This window comes from Coloeus monedula (assembly GCF_965178545.1).
Source record: "Coloeus monedula genome assembly, chromosome: 9".
Classification (NCBI taxonomy): domain Eukaryota; kingdom Metazoa; phylum Chordata; class Aves; order Passeriformes; family Corvidae; genus Coloeus; species Coloeus monedula.
In genome coordinates this window covers 14,824,556-14,845,964 of record NC_138789.1, presented here as the reverse complement: position 1 = coordinate 14,845,964, position 21,409 = coordinate 14,824,556, and the positions used below count along the sequence as shown (strand labels likewise).

General features: G+C 38.2%; 1 protein-coding gene across 2 annotated transcripts in view; it reads right to left on the bottom strand.

The window, feature by feature from the left end:
• Positions 1-21,409, bottom strand: part of ARHGAP29 (Rho GTPase activating protein 29) — a 51,518-nt gene that overhangs the window by 21,207 nt on the left and 8,902 nt on the right. For both annotated transcript variants that reach the window (XM_082287503.1, XM_082287504.1), the window contains exon 3: positions 6,264-6,407. In XM_082287503.1, coding sequence (XP_082143629.1) covers positions 6,264-6,407 — 144 coding nt within the window. The remainder of the gene's footprint in view (positions 1-6,263; positions 6,408-21,409) is intronic.

The window sequence follows — 21,409 nt, the reverse complement described above, 5'->3', positions numbered from 1 at the left end:
CATTAGCCGCAGTGTCTTTGGAGAGAGAGCACCTCTTTCACTTAGTCAACAAGACATTAATACAGAGAGCCTTTCCCTAAAGAAACGCCGTCTGTTTCACTCTGTCTTCCTGTTCCAGGAAGAGTTTTGTTAAGCTTTACACTTCATATGCCAGAGAAATCCTTTCTCTTCAGGATCCATCACAAAAGGAGTAACAAATCTCAACGTTTTTCAGATTTACTTCTTTTCACTTTTCCCGAAACAGGTTAGTCTAATCTCTTAGTAATTCAGTAGAATACCACCAGCTTTTTTCTAGCTTACCACTGGAATGCTGATGTACTTAACATCAACTTTAAACCACGCACTCTCTTTCCCCAGGACATCCTGACTGCACACAATAGCTACTGACAACAATGAACTATAGTAATCTTTCCATGTCTGGAAATGACAGCTATCTATCTACAGTTCTACAGATTTCAAAGCAAGTATACAACTAGACAACTCTTTTAAGCAAGATTTCAGGTGACATATAATGAACCTCAATCATATGACAGTGATACATTAAAATCCAGCACCAGAAACGCAAGCCTAGCTTACAGTGGATCTCTATTTCCAAAGCTGTCTTCAAGCTGAGGTGGGTTTGGCAATCTCATCAAAATGCTGCAGTATGATGCAGTTTCAACTCTTGGGTCATGCCATCAAAACTTTTTTGAATCAAGCACAGACTAGGCTGGGGAACCCATAACAGCCATGGAAGTTTTGGAAGTGAGAATCCCAGAAGCTAAAGCAGTGACTGAGGACATTTGAGCAATGCTTCTAAAACTATGAAGAAAATGCTGACAGCTGTCAAGACTGAAGGGCAACCAGTGCCTTTAAAAGGTGATGCTTGGATAGTTCCCAGTGAACTCACAAGCACATAGCCCACAGGACACAGCCATGCTAGAGTCTGCACAAGTTCACTTGCTGCCTCAACCCTGCTGCCCATACACACATGCAGGACTGACAACATCAAAGCTGCCTTGCCAGCTGTCTGCAGAGCCTGGACAAGTCAAAACTAAACCAAGCACACAGAATTTGCTCTTTGCAGATCAATTTTCTCATACCTGATAGATACATATGGTGACATCACAATTTTTTTAGACAGGAATACATCTTCAATCCATACTTTACTAGCTGACTTACTAGAAGTAAGCAACTGGCTGACTTCTTGGAACTGAGTATCTTTGCAACCAATTTTATCTTTAACATCACAACAGTGCTTTCAAAAACGTTTCAGAACTATTTCAAAAACAAAACCACCACCCGAGCAAACAAAAAACACAACAAAGACAAAAGGACCACTCCCTCTCCCAAAACAAAGACTTATAATACTTCTTGTTATTACCTCTCTTCTTCAATAATACATAAAGTAAGTGGGGAGAGGAACATCAGTAAAGAGCAATAGTATGGGAGATTGGAAAGAGGCAGAAGAATATTCTTGTGTCCTAGAGAGGATCAACAGGCTGTCCAGGCCCCACTGTTCTACTTTTAGTTCTTAGTGCCATATAATTTCACCAGCCTGTACTTACTACCAGGTCTGGCAGCCTCCTCAACTTGAGCTGGATGCCAACAAGACAATTTCAAGGAACTGTTTCCTACTCCTTCCATAATAAATTTTGCCCTGAATGTACATCATATATACACCAACAAAACTCAAATAACTTCATCTTGCTTGAGGTATATCTTTTTGATGCAGAACTACTACAAAAAAAACTATGCCTAAATAGTTTTTTTTCTGAAAACAAAGGTAACTTTCAGCTTTACCAGGAATCAGTGTTCATTCTAATGATTAAGTCAAAGGGCGTAATTAAGAGCAGAAGAAGAGTAGAAACTTGAATTCAGCATGGATGGGATCAGGAGAATCATGTACTCAGGATCCATCAACTATTTAAAGGCACTGAGTGGAAAAATAACTATGAATATGATGCCGTGCCAGAATGGGAAGTGACTTACAGAAACAGGAATCTGAACAGGTTCCAAGCAAGATGGTCCAAGTAAGTCTCAATTCTTCTAGGTCAAGTGAGGTATCATTTAAAAGACATTCTTCATTAAGCACTCAAGTAGGCATGTATAAGTAGTAGAGTCCAAAGAGGCCCAGTGAACCATGTCATGTTCATGATATAACCAGAGAAATCCAATGTGTCATGTCCCACTCTTCTCACCGCCATTCTCCTTCAACCTCAGTCCAAAACAGGGCAAGTCTAACAAGTCTGTACTGCCAAGCATGATTCTCTGTAGCAAGATTCAGATAACATGTTACAGCTAGTTATTCCTTCAATCTGTCTAAAAGGAAAAGCATTGGACATCCAAAGCAGAACCACAAGCACATTTGTATCATGCCCATTGAAGGTCCCGAGAAATGGCTGAGAGGCTTGAAAGAGGGTCAGAAGTACTCTAATATTTTGTTAAATATTCACACTTGCAGTAGTCTAAAGGGAGGCAGTCTATCTGCACTGGACATGTTTAAAGCCCGGTGCAACTTGTCATAGTTATGAGAACACTTCACAAGACAGAGGTCACTAAGGCTTCAAAGTTATTGTAACTCATTTAATGAAGAGCAAAAGGCATTTTTTTGTTATAATAGCAACTTGTTCCTGTATGAAGTTCCAAAGACAAAGTAGATTTGAAACCCTGACATTATGCAAAGACTCAAAAACCAGGAGGTGGAATCATGTGTAAATCCCAGCTTGTTTCTATTTCATCCTCTCCTAAATAAGCATCAGAATTTTTCTATTTCAGGTTAATTTTCTTCCTAGTCACAAATCCAACTACAGAGTGCTTCCATATCTTTTTATAGTTCTGTCCTCCAATGACAAGAAACAGATGAGTCACATGAACTGTTCATAATGTCACATTAACAAAGACAGGGAAGACAGAGGAAAAAGGATACTGGATATGTTCTACCAGCTCGTCACATTCTTGTAGCTTCCTGTTTATTCAAAAGTTGTATTACCTCTAGTGAAATAACCACAGCTGAAAACCTGTGAATGCATGTGTTACAGAGAGGTCATTGTAAGCAAACCTGAGGTCTGATATACTTACGACCATCACAACATGCTGTATTTTTATTTCCGCTTTCTCAGTACCAGCAGTCATACACTTCAGTTTGAATATAAACTTGGAGCAGTATGATCCTCAGAAAAAAAACAGCTGTAAAAACCAAACAGGTGCTAAAGGCAAACTGCCTTCACATTTACCACAGATTATGTTGGGGGAGGTAGTCTGTTTTCATACAGCAAAGGCTTCACTGTTCCCAGAGAAGTAGGACTGAAGCACCAGTCAGAAAGAGTCTTGAAGTCTTGAATCTCCCCATTTCCTTCTCCAGAGGTGTGACAAATACAGTATGTGTCTGAGCAAGCACTGACAGGCATTACAAAAATCTTCATATCAAAGTACTTGTTTGTATCAATGGCTACAAATATTGAGGCAGTACTGACTGAGACCATCTTTAACGTGATCTGGAGTTCACCTTCCTTGCAATTGTGTGGCCAGGTCACACCGGAAAGACTGTTTGCCACAGAGCGAGTTTGTATTTACTTCAGCCAAAGGATCACAGAATGTTTTGGGTTGGAAGGGATCTTAAAGCTCTTCCAATTCCAGCCCCCCTGCAAAATAATGCAATCCCTCCACGACTGTAGCTCCTCTTAAACAAAATATATTAACGGAGAGTGAGGTCTACCATACAAGTCTTACTAGTATATTTCAAGTGCAAACAACTAGATCTGTTCAGAGTAGAAAAGGTAAAAAGTATTTGTGAATATCTGCATTGCCAAAAAAACCCCCTTAGTACTAAAATTATTTCTTCTGCTCACTATCAAGGTAAAGGAATGAATCCTAAAAAAAAAAAAAATTCAAATAACAGCTACTCGCAAAAACAGGTAGAAACAGAAGCACATAAGGAAACGTACAAAACGCAAATGCATCTGCCCAGGGTTCAGTGCTGTTGAAACTGTATGATAGAACACTACACACCAAGAAGAGAAAAAAAGTATGGCATCAAATTCAGAAAGCTGCAAGTACTCTGGAGGAATGGATTATGTAATTTAGCAAAGTGCTTAATTCTCCACTTCTGAAGTAAAAGGGTAGGAGAGAGAATAGATAAATCTAGGTCTGGAAAACTGGCTCAGCACTAGAACTATAGAAAGTGACCTTGGACTTCCATGGACTTTTAAAGTATACACAAAAAATCCACAAAAAGCCAACATAATTATGGACTCAATCAACAGCCTTACACCCAAGACAAGGAAAATTATTCTACTAGTTTACCTTGTGAACTTGGACAGTACAGACTATGATTAATATGGGGCATTGCACATCAAGAATATTAATAAACTATGTAGTCCAGGAAGGATAGATGATATTGCAGTGGTTTTTGAAAATGTGATTTAGCAAAGGCTGATGTGGTATGATTTACTTGCATACCTTAGGTCACTTTTCCTCAACTTTTCTTGAATTAAAGAACAGCTGAACGTTGTCCTGTGTCCACTGAAATTACGGCAAAATAGAGGACACAGTCATCTCACCACAGCATTTAAGCATGGAAACAGCTTGTCAAAGGTGGAAGTAGAATTACATTCACCAAACAATTAACATGTTCCCTAAGCATTGACTACCACTGTATGTGTCTACTTAACTCTCCCCACAATCAATCAACAAGCAAACAGCACCACGAGGTGATGCCTTGGAGTGGCTACCTGAAAACAGAGGCTAGACAAGATTAAGAGAATAAAAGTGGGTATTTATTGAAGGGCCTTCAATAAGGTACACTTATGGGCAGAGCCCTAGGGCTACACCCAAAATAGATGTCGGGTCACAGGTTTTTCACACTTTTATGAGTTTGGTCCATTTGCATATCGGGGTTAATTCTCCAATTACAATTTCAGGTAATGATGTCATTACCCCAAGTTTGTTCCTCCTTTCTAGAAGTTTAATTTACATATTTCGGGGCCTGGGGCAACAAGGTGTCCTTGAGTCCAGGCCTAGAGAGGATTTGTTATGTCTAACCAGAATGGGAGAACAGCAGCTAACAGGCTATATGGAGTTTCAGAGTTACACACAAAAGCAGTACAGGATCTGAAAAATATAAAAGCTAAATCCTAAGGCATCAGAGGGATACTCTCTGCGTTTCTGCTGTTATGTACAAACCTCTAAAGCAAGTTCAGAAGTTATAGTCCTGTCCCATGAGCATGTGAAATACCAGGTACAGAGCTATAGGAAACACCACGTGTAACACAGAGAAAATGCAAAGTAGTCTGCTAGTACCTGCCAAGATCAAACAAACTGGCAAAACTATGTATCAACAGGAAGAATCCATAAGAAGCTTGTAAGAATCCAATATATAGGAATCCAGAAGCTAAACACACTAGCATTTTAACTGATATTCCCACTTTACTGAATCAACAATTTATTTCAGACATACTAAGATAAATAGGAAACAAGAAGGAAAGCCTAGAAGAGGAAGAAAAACTAAGCTATATGTCTCTGAAGGAAGATATCCTACATGATTTAACACAGGCAAGAGGTAGAGATTTAACCCTACTCAAAGCTGGTTCCACAGTAATATACCAGACTCCAGAGTAGGAAGAGCTGCAGTCAAAGGTTACACAGAGAAAGAACAGGTTTAAGAGGCTGGAGCAATTGACTGCTTCACTATTTGCATTTTTCTGACATGCCGAGAACTGCAGTAGCAAAGATCAACAGTAGAAAGTATTAACATATGTCTGCAACACCACTTCTTGTTGCTATTAACACCTTTACTGACAAATGGCTATGATCCACTTGTGGAATTTATAACTGTTTGACCATTCAGATTTGGATTGCTCAGAGATTTCTTCACCTGATACAATACCATTCCTACAGATTCACAGAATTAGGCAAAGATTCTTGGCAAATCCCAAAGTGGATAAATGCCAGATTTATTACTCTGTGATATTATTCTGTGATACTCAGGTAAAAAAAAGCTTAAAATCAAAGGCTTGCGCTTTTAGAATTCAATGTGGGTTTGCACTTAGCTTCCTATAAGTAGAATTTTATCACATCAATGAGAGAACAAGCTGCTTAATATTACTCTTCACTTTGGGAAGTGTTTTTTTAAACAAGTATTAAAGTATTAATCTGAAAAAAAAACCCCAGTTTCTTCTGTATATGTAAAATTCTATCCATAACTCCAAGCCAGAGTCAATCAAGTCTAATTACAATTACTAATTACAATTTTCCATTAATATGGAAAGGTAGTTATTCCTTACCTTTTACTTTTGCAATAATTGTTCCTGCAGCACTAAGAATATCAACTGAATTTAGAGTCTGATGTTTATTTATCACTGCTTTTAAAACACGTAGCAACTCCCCCAGACGTTCATGTACTACTTGATGCAGGCCATCATGATTTTCTGAAAAAAGTAAAGGAGAAACTACATTAAAACAGTGAAATAACACCCAATCACATTACAAACCACTTTGATGGTATTCAGCTGCATGGAATTCTAGCCCATATTGAAGCAGAGCCTACTTAGAATAAAGAAATTGTTACAAGATAGAGTGATACTAGCAGTTGCCAATAGTAAACTTGCAATATTGTACATCATTTACACAAACTTACCTCTCACAAAAAGTCAAGCAAGTAAACTCTAAAAAAAACGGGGGGGGGGGGTGGGGTGGGAATTCTACACCAATACCCTCAAGTTTCTGAATTAAACCATCATCTACTCATGTCATTTCATCAACCACCATTTTGATAATTACATATATGAAAAAAGGTATCAACAAAAGCATATTTTGATTGTTCATTAAGTATTTCTTCACCTAATACAAATTCAACACCATTTCTGTATATTTGTAAATTAAAATTTCTGGCAAATGTTGGCTCATTTTTAATTACAGTATTAGCAAAATCTAAAGTATCTTTTGTATATAAGCCTAGATCTACAAAGGCCTGTCTTTAGGCACATCAGTCCTGGTAAGTAACTTGAACACCTAAATTAGGCCTAATCAGAAAAATTCTCAAACACACACTCCAAGATAGAGATGCTTTTTACAGCATATGCCTCTTACTATGCGTGTCTAAATCCCAACCCCATCTTAGTTTTTAAAAAATATACTTCTTGTTGCATCCATAGCACAGGTTAAACCACAAGCTCTTCTGTTCTGTTACAGAAGAGGTGCTGGTGCATGGAATTAAAGTTTCTCATGTGCTAGAGTGCTGCGTTGCAAGTTGTGGTAAAAAGCTTTCAAAATCAGGAAAGTCTAGCTTATGAAAAAGAAAAAGAGGATCTAATACAAGCTGACTCACTTCCCCACCGAGCAGAGGCAATTCTGTGTTGTCTGTGGCCATGATAACAAACAGGTCAATACAGACAATTACAGTACAGTGCAAATTGATCCGGTGTTGCTCAGAGAATAGTTTCAACTCTGAGCCATTTTTTCTGGTAACAAGACACTAAATTTAGGCTAGAGGCACCTAAATTTTTCTGAGGAATCCACATACTACAATATGACACATCAGTACAGTAGATCACTGCTGCCAAGTGGGCAGGTGAGGGGGGCTACACACAAATTATATATGTTTGTATCAGGTACAATAGCAAGTCTCCTAAGGACCTCTGCGCTTCAGGCTTTATTTCCCTACATGCCATCTATCAGGAGATTTTTTTTTTCCAACTCAGACAGGCTTATACATTGTAGAAGGAAAAAACCTTCACTCAGGAAGTACACTAAGGTAAAAACTATCTACCATTCATGGGCACATTTCCTGCTGGAAGGGACAAGGAAGCTCTATCTGTAACATGACACACAAAAGTCTAGGAAAACCCATTTTACACAGCAGTAAATTAGGGAAGTTCTACGTAACTTGTTAAAAAAAACCCCCAAACCAGTCGTGGCTTTTTCTTCATTTACACCTACATATAATGATTTTTAACTGACTCAAACACAGCTAAGGCAAAAAAATTTCAAAAGCCTGGTACGCAACATGGCCATGATTCAGTGCATCCACATTAGCAGCAGAGGTTGTTTATGACAAACACACATTGATCTAAAGGCATACTATACCTGAGAGTTCGGAACTTAATGGGGAAAACAAACCAGGCTTGAAGCAGTTTCCATGAAAGCAACAATAGTAGAAGCTGCAACCTCGGATAAGAATTTTTTTATTGGGGATATGAAAGAAGACTAGAAAATTTTAAAAGGCATGAAAATACCAGGTAAAATCAATTGCTTATCCACGTCTTTCAATTCTATGTAACACACCTCAGATGATTAAAGTGAGCAAGCAGGAGCTTCAAAACAGAAAAGGGTGATTCTTCATGTAAGAGACCTGTGGTATTTCTTGCCAAAATACAGCATTGACACAAGAAGTTTACATGGAAACAAGGAGAGACTGGACAAGTTAAGTTTTCCTGTGGGTTACGAATGAGTCAGTAAATGCCTTGGTGGGTCTGGCCATGAGTTCTGGCCTGTGCCTTGCACAGCCTGTGGGTGCTGCTGCTTAGGAGCCTAGACCAGACTGGCTGCAGTTCAGTTCCTCAGCATCCAAGACTGCTGCAGCACAGCTGTTCCTACACACGAAACAGAACTGCTGCCTCTGAATTAACTTAATTCCTTTTGAACCTGCCTTCACAACTTTTCATTCAACTACTCCACACTATTCTACTGAACTACCAAGCATTGTACTAAACCAAAGTAACTTGCAACAGCTCAAGAATTCTACTAAGCAAAAACAGTTCAGAGCATATGTCCAACCTCTTTTTATTCTTCTCTAACTATTCAATTTTGGCAATCAACACAGCTCAGACAGTGGGTTAGACACAGCTTTAGCCTAAGCCAGTATGGCCACTGCCACCTTTTAAAACTCAGAAAAATTTTATAGTTGCCAAAAGGATAACAAATAATTTTAATGGTCCCTTCAGGCTTTAATCCATCATTTGTACTCCATCAATGCAACAATAAATGCTGTTGGGAGTACCAGGCAGCTCCAGGCAAAGGCAGTGATGAAAACGAAAAACAACAAAGCTGTACTGATGTCCACATACTCAAAGCATATCAGACAACATAGAAAATATATCTTAAAATTACAGTAACATTATCTTCAGCAATTAGGGTATTAATAGTTAGAGGGAATTCAAATTAGTTCATTAAGAAATATGTCTAGTGTGTAGACTTAAGTTTCAAAATTCTTAAGGAGGTAGTCCTTGGAGCTTGTATCTTATCTCTTCCTACAGACCTCCAGAGGTAGACCACTATTCCACAGTTTTTCATCAGAACTAATTATTTTTATTGGCAGGGTTGGAATGGATGGGCTTTTATGAAGGTATTTGAAGACTATATGCCACAAACCATCCCCATCACCTGTCTCTCTCTAAGCAGGACATATACAGTCCTCACATGAAGAGCATGAATATTGTGGTCAGTGGACTAGAGATGGGTTGCACAAGTGCACCATTTGACCAGAACTGCACCTCTTGCCTCACCAAGATGATGATGGTGTCTCCACCTTCTGACACACAGATGCTCACTTGTGTCTGGAGAGAAGAGCTCCTAATCATGGGATCAGAACACCCGTACCCCAGGATCCTTTTGGCAACATGCTAGGTAGACTTTTGGACCCATAGCAAATAGGGGAGGGGAAACAAGGCCATAAAGCAGCCCAACCAATGTACAGATTACTGTAAATTTGAGAGTGCTCAGGAAGGAGCGTATCACAGACATACATCAAACAGCATGAATTATTCTTCGAGTTCAATGTGACTCACAACTACAGACTTGTCATAAGTCACATAGGTCAAAAAAGTCTCTTAAGGTTCCTTATGTGTTTGGTGAAGACAGAAAACCACCCCACCCCCCCCCCCCAAGACTAATTAAAGCAAAATTGATCCCAAAATGCAGTTTCTTACTATTAAAATTTGATAACATATCTTGCTAGAACACTAGAGCTGGGGGAAAAGGCAAAATAAGTGAGAAGGGGAAAAAGAAAGAAAATCTTGAAATAGACACAAGCCTCTTCAAGTCTGAAACAGAAGTAACAAGCTTCAAAGGGAAATGCTAGTTGAAAACAACCACTGAGTTGAATCAAATGTTTATCATACCATCCAGGAGAACACTATCACTAAAATAATGCATTCAAGCAGGAGATTACTTATTTGTACTCTCTAAAGCAAAGGTCTGGCTACACCCAACTTCGATTTCTTTGTATTCCATCACTGTATCATTTGTTTACAAAATATCTGAAACATTGTTTCTGTGCTTCCAGAAGACAAAAGGTCTGTGACAAGTGGTGCTTGGGGAGAGGTGGGGGCAGAAGTCATCAGGAACCACAACTACACTGCATTCACAATGACTGAGACCAAACAGACACTAAACCAGAGATTTCCTGTTCAGGACAGATTTAGAAACCTCAGGCAGCAAAACAGTCTAAATATGCCAGATCAACAGAAACACAGTTTTAATTCTAAGAAGTCTGAAAATGGTTGAGATCAAACAATGGTAGAGCAAATACTGCTTACAGTGAAAGGAATGCACAAGGAAATGTGTCTCCAATGAGTACCTGCAGCAATTCAATCTAACTGAAGTAGTCATAAAAAAGATTTACTTTCAGTTTTGTTTCTGTCCCTTGTATCACCGTACACATTCACTGATGCGCATGAAGTCCTGCACCAGTGGATGCCATCTCTCAAGCTTAATAGCATGAAACGAAAAATCCACAGAATTCTAAAGCCATGACTGCCAGTGATCCTGCAACACAGAGGCCATCTCGGAGCACTTGAGTTCAGCTGTTCACTCAGGTGACTAGTTTCCTGCAATCTCCTAGAGGAGTGAGTCAGCCCCCTACCTCTCAAAAATGAAAAAACAGCTCTTAAAATTGAAGGGGGGGGGGGAGGGGGGAAAGGCTTGGGTAGAGCTTAGCAGCCTATCAGCAAATCATCTTTCACCGGGGGGTTGAACTGTCATTCACAGGAGCTGAATACAAGCTCTTCCCAAATGAAAGCATACCCTGTGGAAGTGGAGAAAGAACAGGATGAAAAAACACATATTCAAAGCTGACAAGCCTAATATACAAGAATGATAATACTAAGCAGCTGGAAAGTCTGTCGTTTGCCAAGCCATCTCAGTAGCACACTATTGTCATTAGCATCCCACTCCTCAATGGTTTTGATCACCACATTTTGTAACAGCTCACCCATCTTTAATGTAAAAGCATAATCTACCTATTTTCTAATTTCACGTATTTCTTAAAGGGAAGTGTTTGTTTAGTGAGTTACTAAGCGATAATGTCCTTACAGCTATGGATTCTATTCACGCAAAACAAAATCAAATTTGCTCATCAAGCTTGTCAGCACCAGTCACCCTCCCTGCCAAGTCAGGGCTGGTCACAACACATGCAGTCAGAAAAGGCATTGCTGTGTCAGTTGGCTGGCATTCTTTTGTCTGACCTGATTTATTGTTGGCCCAAACATTTCTGAAGTTGTTTATGTCAACAAATGTTTGCCAGGATAAGTTTAAATACACACTAACAGTCTTTTCCCCACTACACTGCTCTTCAGACCTATACAGAACAGGCACACCCAGTTCCACTTACTGCTTCTCCACCTAGAATATTAAGGCCGTTGAACAGCAGCAGACTCTCTCTCTACTACTTGATTTCCACCAGTCCTGAAAGAAGGGAAACCACTAATACAACTACTGTTCTGCTGTGGCTAAAAGTTTGCTTAGAACAGAAGTTGGTCACACTAATGAAAGACAGGGCAGCAACCTAGATAGAACAACTGAAAAGTAACACATACCTGCAAAATTCTTTGAGTCAGAATGCATGTGAGACTGTCAAAGCAGATATTCTAGCTCACAACATGTAATAAGGTCCAGGTTTCCATTAGAAGCTTTTTACAATTAGAAAGATGCGATTAGTTATGTCATGCATTCAAACAGTTTTCAAGAATGTTACACAGTGTGGAACAACCCACCATGTATACTCTCTACAGCCACAAGTTTATATACACAGACCAGTCTCTTTAGACTGGGGGGAAATCTACATAAACTCACCCCATTTGTCAAAATCTTACTATAAACAAAATAACTTGGATTTTTGCACAAGTATTTTCTCCATCTACCTTCACGAACAAACTACGCCTTCACTATGATCAGCATCTACCAAGAACTCACTCTATGGACATTTCCAGTAGAATAAATGGAACTGATGAGAACACCTAAATGCCCATTGTAGCGATCACCCTCACTAGGTCAAGTCCTCATTTTGAGAACTCCCTTTGTAAATCTGTTCTCCTGGGATCAGCTAAAGTGTGTGTACTTCACCTCCCCTTCTACTTCTACTGAAAGACAGGAGTCTCAATTCCAGTTCTACGCACCATTTCACATCTTCTCCATAAATCCTGGTCTGTTTCAGGACAAACAGGCCAGTCAAAACAGTCTTGCAGGATGGTGGTGAGAACAAGCACACAAACTGGGAAGCAATTTCCCCAATATCTAGACTCACAACTTTTTATTAAAGTTTCACCTTACAGAATGCAATCAGCTCCTCATCACTTTCAATCTTGGAAGGATTCAGAAGAAAGATGCTTGAGTAACCAACATTTCAATATGCAATACCAATATCTTGGCTAAGAGACCATTCACTCTTATTTACTAAAAATCTCATTTTTGACCTTAAGGTAAATTATATCCTGTTTCTAGTACATTATATAGAAGGATTACATGGTATCACTAGTTATGCCACCTAGGGAAGGGAAAAAAAAATTAACATTGGAATAAAGCTGATCCAAAATAAAACAGATTTAATCTAAATTCACATTATCTTCATCTATGTCCATATTGCATACTAGGACACTGTCAGCACTCAGGTCTGAACCTGATCCAGACTATGAGACTTCCCAGTGAGCATCACAGAGTAGGCAAAACAATCACATAACAATGAACTGTGTGGAAGTCACCTAATTCCTACATCTGCAGTTTGGCAAACAGTCCCAGATTAAACCATCATTTTCTTTTTGCCCTCCTCTCTCTGTCAGCCCCATTCTAACACGATTAACAGCCTGGCATATTTGTCTGATTTAACAGAGTTCACTACCACATTCCAAAGACCACAAGAATTAATCAGACATACAGTGAAAACATATTTTACATTGATTGTGGTTTGACCATAGTAAAGTTATCTATGTCCCTGCTGTCTGGTCTACTGTCAAAGCAGCTTTCTCTTAGGCATATGTCTAACTACATATGAGTTAGACATGATTTTCACTGATTCTATGGATATAAAAACTTTTTCCTTTAATGGTGACAGAGATATTTGTTGGCGGTCATAGTTTAGGAGTGATGAGAAAGCAGCAGTCTTAGTTACTGTATTTCTTCCTTTATGTGGCTACATGCTGCAGATGTAAGGAAGGAAACATTTTAATTCACTGAAACACTAAGAATTTCTGGAAGAATTTATCTCTAAAATCTCTAGGCTGGAAGCTGCCAAATGCACTAATGAAGTCATCACCTTTCTACCCTGTGCACAATGCAGAATTAAAAGCTACCTACCCATCCCTCTGTCAAGAAACATTGTACTTGAAGCTTCCAAATTAGCAAGACAGCCAGCCCTAGCCTTTTTTGTTCATCAGTATCACAGCAACCCCTGTTGTCATGGCATCATTAAAACACACCACACCAAATTCACAGTCTTTGGCAACATGTGCTCCAACCAATGTTCTAACCACATTCTACTGAAGCAAAAAAATATTACAATTTACAGAAAAGAATCAGTTAAGAAATTATTTCAATGAGGAAAATCTAGGGACATGTGAAGTTTGATTAGGAATGAGGAAAAGAAAGCAAAAAAAATAGAAACCCAAACCCCTGTATTTGAAATAAAAGTATAGAGTTTTGTAAGGGTTTTTTTTTTTTTGAGAAGAGCAATATACTGACCCAGTTCAGTGAGAATGCATTGAAACTTCCTGCAAACAGCTCACTGAATACAGTATATTGAAAGTAGCACTGTTTGATTTCAGTTATTCCACACAAATAATGTTTTTATAATACAAGAAAATATTTAACATTTGGCAAATCAATTGCCTATTTACAGTTAAACTACTAAATTTGATCTGCACAAATTTAGATTAAAATAAAAAAGCACCTGGTACTTAGAGTTTGGTTTTTTTTTTTTTTTGCAGATTAAGGGTAGAAGTTCTGCCTCTACTTTTTGAAATAAGCACTGTGTATATTAAAGGCTTGCAATTTTTGCAGAAAAAATATTCCTGGGTAAAACACAAAACTATCCCCCATTAGTTCAGCCTTCCAGGTTAATTTTTCTAGCATGATGAACTTTTGTTATGTATCACAAATGCCCAAATAACCCTTTCAGATTTGTCATTTGCTATCAGGGATTGGCCAAAATACAGCAATCTATCAATTTAAATTTGACCACTAACCATGCTGATTAGCCTCTGATGTGACCTTGAGCTTGGTGGTTTTTGTTTTTTATTAAACTGGGCTAACATTTGCATCCCATTTTAGTTATGGACCAATTCTGTACTTGTGAAGTCAAAACTTTTTTAAGAAGTCCTTCTTGACTACACATATAGAGCAAACCCAGACTAAATTAATTTTCAGAAATTAAAGTTACAAAAATAAAGATGCCTTAAAACAATCTTTTCAAAAAGTCAATAAAATCAGTGTATATACAAAGTACATCAGAATAATCAAAATCTTCTAATTGTGCCTACACTGAAAGCAGTTACATATTTTCCTTTTGTTGGTTTGCCAACTGACATCAGCAGAAAAGCTGTTACTTCGTATTCATTTCACATTTAAATTCATAGATGAATTTCCCATTTGTTAAAGTGAGGAAGCCTTTCAGAAAAAAACCTACCACAGTGCAGCTTTTAATCTATTTCAATATGCTCAATATGCTGTACACTACATGCCTTTAATTTTTTTATTCTACTAGGCTTGAGATTCCAGTCAACTAACCTAGATGTGTTCAGCCACGCAGTTTAACCTTTAGAATACTTTAATCTTTTATTAAACCAAAATTTAGAGACCAGAAGCCAGTAATGAAAATTGCTAGTTTCCTTACGTACCTGTTTCTGACAAAAGAGAGTGAAAACACTACATGGTAATTTTAGTGACCATTCATTTCCCTGAATCTTCCCAGAGATTAAGAATAAAGCTAGGTGAGGATAATGCTTCAGCAGTTTCAGAACACATTTTAAGTTAGAACTGGAAATTGTCAAGTGGACACAAGGCTATATTCTTTAGTATGAACACATTAGCAATAAACCTGATCAGCCACAGTTCACAAAAATTCATATCCATTGAGAAAGGCAACCATACCACTAGTAGTGACTAGTTACTTATTTCTTATTCAAGGATATTTCACTAAAACTTAGTCAAACAGTCACTAGACTGAACAGCTGCCAATGGAAGACACTGTTAAAATAAAATGAGAACTCTAATGCTCTAAGCAACTATGTTCCTTGCATACTGCTTCAAGTTCTGAGAGTACATGAAGCAATATTCACTCAACATTTACAGCACAAATTTTCTGAAAAAAAGAACAAATCGGAAAATGAAAGAATCACCAGCAGGTTGATCATACCATATCAAACTTGCACACAGAAAGGGCAGTATCAAAGTTATGGTTTATTCATTCTAAATAAAATAAATTTAACCTTTGGTAACCAGCATCGAGATATTATCAAACAATACTTAACCTTTAACTCACGTTAATTTTAGTCTAAAATGCTGTTTTTGTTCTATGTGCCTGCTCCTTCCACTTTTATCCTAAGCCACTGACTGAGTGAAGAAGCTATTTTACTGCTGCCTGCCCACCTAATTTTCAAAAGACCACACAAAGCCAGGATTATGAGATTATATGGTGTTAAACAATGGGTGTGTTACTTTATTCAATTATTTTAAAGGAGCTTTTTAAACACAATTATGGACTGCTATAGGATGTGACAGTAGTCCATTTCTGGTTTGTTGATTAAAAGAAAAAAGTTACACTTTAAAAATCAACATAGATTTTAAGTAGTATTCAAATCACTAAAGCAGCAGCTAATAAAATTAGTTGTCAAGAAAACTGGTGAACATAAAGGATTAAGGATTATTTGAAGTTCCTTCACTGAAGTCCTGCTGAAACAACCACCCAAGAGTAAAGCCTGACTGCGTAACTCACACAGGTGACGGAGCCATTTGAATGGTCCAGAGGAAATAGTTTAAAAATTCCCATTTACTAGACACATGAACAGTCAATCCCCACTGCAATACAGTGCTTTGGTATCAGTTATTTCACACCAAGGCATTTTTGATGATTTTGTATAAAGAAAAAACACAGTAACACTATCATTAAGGCAGCAACCGATGTCACACTGGCACTTGCACTTCCCAAAAGACCACAGTAATTCACTGTACATCTCCGCAATAATTTTTAATAGAGTAGTATTTCTTCATAAATACTCTGCAACAGAAAGGTGAAAAACACCACAGAAATCATTTGCTTTGTGGTTCTGGATTTGCCCAGTTGTTTCTCCCTAGTATCACTAAAGTTAGGCATCAATGCTAAATTAAAAATTTATATGCTCCAGACCTATTGCTTTCTTTCCACATGAAGTGTGCAGCCACCGTCTCTAAAATCTCATGTCTAGTCATTATCTGAAGCCAACTGCAGCTAGGAGGAGTTCTCCATTGCTTGCTAAATTTGTTTGCTCGTCCTTAACACAAGGGCTTCAACATGAATACCAGAAAGCATTTAATCTGACCACTCTGCAGTCTAAATCCTACTGTTAGTTTCCCCTTCTTCACCACTGGCATAAGCTATTTATCACAGTCACTTTCTCAAAGGCCTTCAGGAACTGTCTTCACTCAGCTATCACAGTTCATGTATGCTGCTAAGCTTTCAGATAAACACCTTGCAGCTTACTCAACACAGCACAAAGAATATAGAACTACCCCTCAAAAAAGCTGCCTCCTTCAACTGCTCATCTCTCAGGAGTGGATAACCTACTTGTGAGCTGAGACCACAGCCCATTTTCTTGGCTACCAGTCTTCCGCTGCTCTGCACCTCCAGTTTAGTGATTCCAGTAAACACTTTCTTCCCCCTTGTTGTCAGCACTGGACAACTTCTGGACAGATCTTTTAGTTCTGTAGTTGTGGTAGTACAAAATACCTTATATACCCTGTACACAGTGAATGAATGAAATTAAAAAGTCCACAGGAGAAACAACAAAAAACCACATAGAAAAGCATCGTACTAAAGAATCCATTCATACCACTATCAACACTAAAACAGCAAGATGAATTTGTGAACACTGAGCAGTCTTCAAGCTAATGCTTCAGGAATACCATGTCCGTAACTATTTCAGTGACATCCAATCTTAAAACTAGAGCTAAGAATATAGTTGTAGTCCAGAAGTAAAACATTAACTGAGATGTTACATTTCCTCACAACACAGAGCCCTAAAAATATCACACCTGCATAAACTGTAAAAATTTAAATTTAATACTTAGAGAAGAACTTGGAAATGCTAAATACAAAACTAACATTTGGCCCCAAGTCCTAAAGATGTCAAAGCCTCTTTCTGAAAAGGCATGAAGGTGCTTTAATTCCACCACACAAATATAATTCCTGCAATTTACTTATCTAATCCTGCAATTGAGGTTTTCAATTATTTTTTCATTTTCATTTTTTAATGCATCTTTGCTGAAACTTCCTCACTAGGTCTTTCCCACCTTGCAGATTTCTAAAACTGGGAAAGTACTGAGACATTACAAGAGTTACAAGAATACCCGATTCCTTCCAAAATAAGAACCTCTCCTTACCTTTAGCATGTATGTGTAGCAACATCCACAATCCCACAGTCATTCTGTGTCTCACGGATAAGCAGTACTAACAGAACTTGTACCGTCATCATGAACTGCTGCAACACCCACCTGTTGGCCCTGAACCCAAGTTAAGCACAGCAGAGAGAATCAACATATTTGAAAAAGGGAACATGTTATAGAACTAAAATAGCTTAAATATCTGAAACAGTTCAGTCACGACAAAGAAAACAAGACTGAAGAGGCAAGTTTTGTTAACTTAAGATTAAAACTGGTTTATCAACTAAAAATAACTGTAATTGACAAGTAAGAATTCCTACATACTTTTAAAAATTAGTCCAAGAAATTATTCAAGCAATAAATGAGGAAAAAAATGGTGAAAAGGAAAAAATCCTTTGTTCAGCTAAATCATAGCCTCTACAAAAGAAAATTCCTCAAGTCATAGGTTTTGCAGTTACACTGTTCTGTAACGAATGTCATTAAGATGAAAGTTTAACTCAAACACAACTATTTTCTACAGCCTTACATGAGTCACCTCCGTCTTCCAGAAAAAGGGGCATTTTAGGCGGACAAAGGAGTAACTCCCCATAAAATTCCTACTTTCCTGAAAAAATGGAAACAGCCACCTACAAAAATCAAGGTTCAAGCTCTGTACCAAATCTTCTACCCTGCCATGCTGTTCTAACTCTAATCCATTACTAAGATAACAATCAAATCACTAAAATTGTCAGATTAGATGAACATTTGCTCAGAATTAAGAAACAAGTCGGCTTCAGTTCTGTGACCTAGCTACATAAATAGGAAGAACAAACACTTCCAACAAAACTTGTGAAAATGAATGGTTTAGTCTATGAAAGCGTCATGAAGTCAAGATCATTAAGATGACAATCACAGCTGTTAACTCTATGCTGTCAGGCATACAAAAATTACTTGTATTGATGTTCTTTTATGTTGCAACTTTGATAAACTGATGCATCAGCAAAATAAGAAAATGGAATATTTTTGCGGATCTGCTATAATACATTTTGCCAAGAGTGGGAAACTCATTTATGGGAAGCAGTTTTTGTTTTGTTTTTAAACACAAGAACTCCTACATGTACATGAGAATTACTGTTTAGAACACAAGACTCAGACTGGATATGCATCAAATCTTATCTTTCAGATGTTAGGACAGAGTTCTTTGAGAGATGCAAATTGTTTTTTGGTTCAAGTGTTCCTGCTTCTTCAGCTGCAAACTACATTAGAAGAATTTTTGTTGTTGAAAGGCCTAGCTTTACTTTCAAATAGGAAAATATGACTATTCATCCTCTTCCTCACTAGTGACCTTTCATCTTGCTGATCTTGTAATTTCAGTTCCATTAGTCTAGTTGCTGTGATGGAAAGGAAAGCTAATACTAATTAACACAAGAGCTAAGGTTCCTTAAGTGTTTTGAGCTCCTTTTGTACATCAGAAATGTGAAAAGGAGGAAGAATGAAGTTTTTCCTTGTATTCCTTTTTTTTTGTACTTCAAAAGCAACATAAAAATGAAAAATGCCTGTGCTCTCTTACAAAGAGTTCAGAGTTTTCCTAAAGAAAGATATGCTAATTATTTAAGTCAACAAAAATATCTGACTGCACATAAGGGTTGATTTTACATTTTAAACACTCACGGGCCTTCAAGACACCCCCCCTCCTGACTGCTGATCTTAGACACTATAGCAACAAGTGAACATTTGTTCTGAAGGAATGTGGAGTATGCAACTGGGGGAGGGGTAGTACTATCAGCCACAAACTTATCTCCTAGTCCACTAAGTTAAATAATAACTTCAATCTTCCCTGAAACTGAAGAAATAGCATTTACTATCCAACATTAGCAACCAGCATTTAACAGGCAGCTTACACTTTGACTATGAAGAACACAGATTTGCTTGAACTCAACTTCAAGAGGAGGTTGGTTGTTTCCTCTTGTTAGAATAGTGAAAACCGAAGAATTGTTCCATGACTGCAGATGAATTAAGCAGTGCACTACCACTGCAAACTTGCAAAACAAAACAAAATACCCAGCTCCTCTGGCTCTGGTCACAGCGTCTGAAAGCCCAAGACTCCCTGACAAAAGCCTGCAGACAGCAGACTCACAGAAAACAGGAGGCTTGGGCAAAACAGACTGTGGGATGATCTGGAGTGAAATGAAAAGAAAGGTGGAAAGTTCACTCTCCCAGATTAAGTGCAACAGTCCTGGGAAAAACCTATGGTTCATAGCTATGCTTGGGTAATTCCTGGTTCATAGCTATGCTTGCCTCCCATAAACTGACTGTAAAATACTTCTTTTTGCATTGCTGTGGGTTTGCCTTTATCCAGGCTGTACCTCAAATTTCTACTTTCTTTGCATAACTTCTCAAGTTTGAGGAAGCTGGACAGGAACATGACCCAGGGCCAGGGATCTCAGTGCTTTCTGCCCAAGAAAGGGACCAGAAAAGGATGGGTGTGAAAGTCAAGGAAGCATGGGAAAATGACCAGGAGGTCTCTGGTTTGCTGTGGTCCTACAGCTCCACTAAGAGAAGCAGCCTGTGTAATTTTTTTCCTCTAAGTTTTGCCATTAAAAAACCCAGGAGAAGCTCTTAAAAAAAAATCACTACTACTACCTTTCAGTTCTTAGCAATAATTTTACTTGTTTAAAAAAAATTAAGGCAGTATTAAATTTGTTCTTATCCTTGTTTATATCTTTTCCAACTTTCAGCTTGAAAGACTATTTCAGACTCGTGAAAGGACAATTTCAGTTTCAGACTGATGGAACTTATACTTAGCAGTGACTACTATTTGGAGGTATGTGAAAGGGTGTACTAAGGGTGTACAGTCAGAAAGACTGGAAGCAGATATGACTTTGCATGTAAGAAGCAGGTTTCAGAAAGGCAAGTTTAAAAGATGACTGTCAAATCCAAGTGTACCAAAAGCACAGTGCTAAGGTGACCGATTAATTTTCCATCTACAAAGGGCACTCTCTGCTTGCTGCTCTCCCCACTACCACCTCACCTTTCATATACCCCTGTCAAAGTTAGCATTCAATAATGTAGACAAAAGAATTGGTACAGGTTTTAGCAGTGTATGCTGTGATGCCAGACTGGAGGGTCACACCAACTCTGCCTAGAGCTTCACAGTCTTGTTCCATTTTAACCTCTGGCCACTCGTTCCTTTGCCAGCCACCTTCCCCCTATTTGCTGGTACTCAGCACAATCTTACAGTCAACTCATTGAACTGACCTGGCTAAAAATTAGCTCCTTTCTTCCTAGGATTAGTTTTCAGGCAGATTTGCTCCCAAAACTTGGATTGCTATGCAGTCACCAGAGAACTACCACCAGTGTCAGGAAGAAGCAGTGAGATCACAGCCGCTCACGCAAAAGTTTCTTCGCGAACTGCTGTGGAAATAGACTATCAGCATGTTTAAAACAAAACCCCAAACATAACAAGCTTTATAGTAAGAAAACAGCAGTTTTAAATGCATCATGTAGATTTTAAGCAGTTACAGAACTGTATCAACAATTCAGCTGCTGATGGAGAAGGGGGGGAAAAAAAAAAAAGGCAGTTTCAGCAGGAGAACTGTCAGAATTT